Here is a 680-nt window from a genome sequence, read left to right as displayed (position 1 = left end):
TCTTTCCCTTTCTTTTGTAAAACTGAGGATGAGCAGGGGAGTGGGGTGGGTGCACATCTGGCCCCATCTGTATCCTTAAGGGGACAGAGCAGGACCTGGAACTACTGCTGCTGTGTCTCCCTCCCCACAGGCTGGGATCATTTTCTACAGTCAGGAAAGGTACTTCCGCCACGTGCAGCAGGCCGCCGCTATGGGCCTGGAGAAATTCAGCAATGACCCAGTGTTGCAGTTCTTCAAAGCCTATGGAGTCCTCAGGGAAGGTAAGGACTCAGCGGTGTTGGCCTCCTGATCCCAGGCACGAGCCAGCCTTAACGCTCTGGCTCCCCCTGGAGGCCTGATACATCCTAGCACGAGTCCCATGGAAAGGGTCTCACTTCCAGGACTGGCTTCCCAGGTTCATCCACAGAACCTGTGTAATCCCTATCTACTGAGAGTTGGCAGAGGCCTCGGAGTTCATAGTCCCCGCTCTCCATCTCGGTTTCCTGATCTGGAAAGTGATTGGTTAGAGAAGTGACTGTGTAACTGCCCAGCTAATCCCAGGCTTGGAAGCCTAGAGCTGGTGGTGCAGGAAAAGAAGTGGTAGGCGTAGGCGTGGGTGCAGGCAGGGACAGTCCGGGCGCAGAGAGAGAAGGGTGCCTCTTCAGGTGCTGACTCACTGACATCCAGGCGACTTGGGCTGA

At 55.9% G+C, this 680-nt stretch overlaps 1 protein-coding gene across 1 annotated transcript in view; it reads left to right on the top strand.

The window, feature by feature from the left end:
- TTC21A (tetratricopeptide repeat domain 21A) overlaps positions 1 to 680 on the top strand; it is a 51,309-nt gene that overhangs the window by 1,578 nt on the left and 49,051 nt on the right. Inside the window, exon 2 of the mRNA XM_006161346.3 lies at positions 131 to 260. Within this exon, the coding sequence (XP_006161408.1) occupies positions 131 to 260 (130 nt within the window). The remainder of the gene's footprint in view (positions 1 to 130; positions 261 to 680) is intronic.

The sequence above is a fragment of the Tupaia chinensis genome, unplaced genomic scaffold (assembly GCF_000334495.1).
Source record: "Tupaia chinensis unplaced genomic scaffold, TupChi_1.0 Scaffold138441_1, whole genome shotgun sequence".
NCBI classification, from domain to species: domain Eukaryota; kingdom Metazoa; phylum Chordata; class Mammalia; order Scandentia; family Tupaiidae; genus Tupaia; species Tupaia belangeri.
Note: the sequence above shows the minus strand (reverse complement) of the source record. Positions and strands in the feature narration are given on the sequence as shown.